General features: G+C 34.8%; 1 protein-coding gene across 1 annotated transcript; it reads left to right on the forward strand.

The window, feature by feature from the left end:
* Positions 1-159: 159 nt before the first annotated feature.
* LOC109590547 (uncharacterized) lies at positions 160-4,453 on the forward strand (the record flags this gene model as incomplete). Its single annotated transcript, XM_020006449.1, has 10 exons — positions 160-279; positions 395-541; positions 599-1,315; positions 1,617-1,776; positions 2,178-2,320; positions 2,947-3,095; positions 3,716-3,922; positions 3,984-4,032; positions 4,281-4,354; positions 4,399-4,453. Coding segments are annotated over 10 exons (1,821 nt in total), but the record flags the coding sequence as incomplete, so codon positions are not given.
* Between the last annotated feature and the right edge of the window lie 61 nt (positions 4,454-4,514).

Raw genomic sequence — 4,514 nt, forward strand, 5'->3', positions numbered from 1 at the left:
GTATCCCTCTATCTCTTTTAGACTGAGTCTGGATCCTCGTTGCTTATCTTAGTTCTTCTCTTTTCAATGAAGTTAAAGTTTCAACAATCAGACACTGAAGACATCATAGTATGTCAATTAATTTTAATTTTTAATTGATTAATTAAAATAATTTCTCAGGATACTCTCAATGAGTCAGGATATCCCTCAGATAAATCTGAAGAGTTGGTCGGTCGATTGATGTCAGTGGTTGATTCCACTGATCACTTTATAACACTAGCAACCAGTGTACTGGACAAGGTCAGTAATTTTTTAGTAAACTTTAGTATACTCCAGTATATTTTTGTATACTATAATGAATGCATGTTTTACTGGTATAATTGTATTTAATTATATCTCTTTTTTCTCATTGTAGTTGTGTGAAGGTGATTTCTCTGGTACTTCTCTTCCTCTGATATCCATAATGTCACTCAATCTGTTGCTCTGCTTGCTACAAAGGACAATAAAGGAGAGAACTACACTACCAGAACAAGAAGAAGAAGAAGAAGATATAGAGATTGAAGTTGAGGAGGAAGAGGAGGAGGAGGAAGAGAAAGAGTGAGGAGAAGGAGAAGGAGAGGGAGGAGAAGGAGAAGGAGAAGACAAAAAGGAAGACACTACTCCTAGTCCTGAGGAAACACTCAAAAAATCATTTTACGATTCTCACGCTGAAACTCTCATTCCTGTGCTACTCAAAGTTTCAAAGCTAATCCTCTCTGTCTCTCATCATGGCATATGTATTGATATATTTAATCCTGATCAGAATCACGCTAAAGACATGATTGATGTTATAAAGAGCATACTCGGTCTCTCAGGAACCAAGCTATTGGTGTTTGGATCAAACGGAAAGCTCCCTCATACCAAGGACCTGTTTGTGAGACACATTCCGGTACCAATGTCTGAGCGTTTGAAAACATGGAACTCGGCGATGATAATGGAGCGATCCTTATGTAACAGAGTAGGAGACAAAGTTGATATTATTGAGGAGATGTTCGGGTTCTTACACTCGTCCCTGAGAGCTATAAGTGGTCGTAGTACCTTCTCACCTAACAATTCTTTAAAATCTAATTTGTTCATCGTATCTGGACTCCTACATAATTTGTTCTCTCTCTCGCCTGCCGATAGTTCTTCAAAGTTTTCCGAGAGTATCGTTCCTCTTGCTATGGATCTGTTGCTGGAGTTTGCTGTTGAAGGGGATAAGGGCGTGTCTGGGGGCGGAGTCTCTGAGGCTCCTCTGAGAGAAATGGCAAAACTTTTTGATGAGAAATCTTTTGCCTTGAAATGCATGAAGCAAAAAGTAATTTTTATATGTACATGCATGTGCATGTATGTCACATGTACATGTATGCATGCTGTAATATATTCCACTATATCAGTTTATTTTTGTGAGAATTAAAAAGTACATGTTTTAATCACAATTTTTGCTGTGCTGCCTAAATTAAAATTGCAAATTTTGCATATTCATTTTTATGTGGTATAGTTTGTAAGTTACATGTACACGTATTCAGCAAAAATATTTCACTTCAAAAATCAACCAGTATTATATGATATGCATGTACATGTTTGCTTGAATTCATTTCTTCTCTTTCCCTCATTAGGTAATTAATTGTTTCCAGTTGGTTCAGTGTCCTCCATTGGGTGGTCATACATTCCAAGGGTCTCTGCTTGAGGATTTATTTATTTTATTGAACAATTTACTCGACTCCTCCCCCTACTGGCCTATACTGGCAGAACTGGACACCATCTCTCCACCAACAAGTAACTATATACAGATATTAATACCAGTTTTAATAACCAGTTTTAATGGCACCTTTAGTAACTAGTAATTATGAATCAATAATGCATGTAGCAAAATTAATGAACTTTTTTTATAAGAGAGCTTACTGTGTATCCTTTAAAAAGTGTATCAGTCACATGTACATGTAATAGCCTGGACTACAATCATCACTACATACATGTACATTAAGCCTGTATAAAGTATCTTATAGCAGGCAATTTTGGAGGGGTAAAATTGGGTAATTTCTGGTGACTGGCAGGTTTTAAAGTACATGCTTAAAAAAATCTCATAGAAGCATCAAGCTATAGTATTTTAATGTATTTAATATTTTACCTTCTTTTTTTCCCCTAATTCATTTATTTCTCTCTCTTTCTTTCTTCAGTAGACTTTACTGATCTTCTCTCCTTATGCTCCTTGAGCTCACTGTGTACCTCTTCACTGACTGAAGGCTTGAAATTATTTTTAAAAATATTGGAACTGACTAACAAGGAGCCCCATGATCATCTCAGTGTCCTCTGTGGACAAGTAAGGCATAGGGAGATGTACTTATGCTATGTTTGGAAGTATTAGCATTTTTAAAACTACATGTACATGTATATGTAGCAAATTTTAGAAAGAAGCAAAGACTATATATAGCCCATGGTTTTTTCCAAAAAATGGCTTTAAAATCACCCTTAATTTTTATTACATTTTCTGATACATATTGATGTACTTATGCTGTGTTAAAATTTTGAGCTGTTTCCAACTTCAATTTTTAAAGTTACAGTCGTTTTAAGAAAATGCCAAATTTCTGAAAATTACCCAAGGCTATAGCCCATGGTTTTTTCTGAAAATTGGCTCCAAAATCACCCTCAATTTTTATTACATTTTCTGATACATATTGATGTCCTTATGCTACGTAGAAAGTTTGAGCTGATTCCGACTTCAATTTTTTGAGTTACGGCCATTTTAAAAAATGAGCCAAAATTCTGAACATTACCCAAGGCTATAGCCCATGGTTTTTTTTCAAAAATTGACTTCGAAATCACCCTCAATTTTTATTACATTTTCTGATACGTTTTGATTTCCTTATTTTCTGATACATATGTTCATCTACGCATGTAGTTATTATTGTTATTATTTATTTATTTATTTATTTATTTTCCCGTTAGATTGCTAGACTGTCCATGGTACCACAGGACCAGTTGGTGTCCCTCCTACAGCGTATTGTTCTTGGTTGTGTTAGTGACAGTGTCACTGACTCACTGGCCCACACTAACCTACTCTATCGTATCATCGAACTACTCACTAAAGAGGACTGGTAGGGATTCAATGTACATGTACATGTACTGTAATGTATTGTATAGCAAGATATACCTTAGAGTGACTTTTAATTGCGGGTACTAAATTTTGCAATTTTAGCACAAGGTAGATTTTGCTGGTATTAAAAATTGTGATTAAGTAATTATTACTAATACATGGCATCATGATGTCATTATTAATAATTGCGTGTATTAATAATTGCGATTTTTAACCCAAACGCAAAATTCGCAATTAATAGTACCTGTATTTAAAAGTAACCTTAAGGTACATGTACTGTAATGTATTGTATAGCAAGATGTAATACATGTATACATGTGCAAGATACAGTGTATACAATATTTAAGATACATATACGTGTACATGTATGTACACATCTACATGTACATTTGTATTTTGTGGCACTATTTTTTGATTATTTGAAGTTTACAATTTGCTACTTTTTTGTCATTTTTTGTATCGCCATACATGTACATATAGCTGGAAATTTTGAGTGATTTGTACATGTGCATGTAGGCTTAAATTTTTTTGGCCATGTTTTATTATGCATGGTTGGTTTTACACATGTTCATACATGCATGTGTACATGTATTTTTATTAATCTCTTATCTCTTCCCCTAGCTGTATTTCCTCTCATCTCTCTCAAGTCCTCTTAATCAATTTGATTCCAATTGGTAAGGACCTCATCAAGACACTCCATCACTTGGAAGGAAAGCAGTACACGATATTCAAGGATTACTTTCAATCCTGTGTCCTCCTGGCTGGAAACAGATCACAGAAAGGACATCTTGAACTAGTTAGAGCTGCCTCTGACTGGCTGCCATTATGGTAACTGTATCTTATTAATAGTGTTTGTATTTTATGTCTCTCTCTCTCCCTCTCTTTTTAGTTTTGATTTGGTTAAGAACAACAGTACTGAATGGAAGAATAATAATGAAGTAAAAGCAGCAACACATGCAAATTGTACACTTGTTTTAGGAATTATCGCAAATTTGGATTTTTGCTCATTCACAAAAATTAAAATATCTAATTTAATTTCTTTGTGAAATTCTTGAAGTACAAACTCCAAAAAAATCATAGTCTAAAAATGCATGTATAATGTACGTTATACATGTACATGTACATGTATATTTGTGAATGGACGTGTACATGTCCTATTATTTGATTTATTTCATTTCCTTGCTAGATATTGTTACCATTATACACAGTACTCAACTATGTGTCCAGCCTGTCCTCAGCAGCACAGCTACTCACTAACAAGTAATTAACCCTGACCACACCCACTATGAATAATTAATTAATAGGGAGGCATGTACCGAGAGAAGAGCTCTAGCTGCCGAGGATGATTACGCAATACTGGTAAGTCACATGATCCTCACATGACTGTTACCATGACAACTATAGATGAAGAGGAAGAGGA

This window comes from Amphimedon queenslandica, unplaced genomic scaffold (assembly GCF_000090795.2).
Source record: "Amphimedon queenslandica unplaced genomic scaffold, v1.1 AMPQUscaffold_9869_Cont17903, whole genome shotgun sequence".
NCBI lineage: Eukaryota > Metazoa > Porifera > Demospongiae > Haplosclerida > Niphatidae > Amphimedon > Amphimedon queenslandica.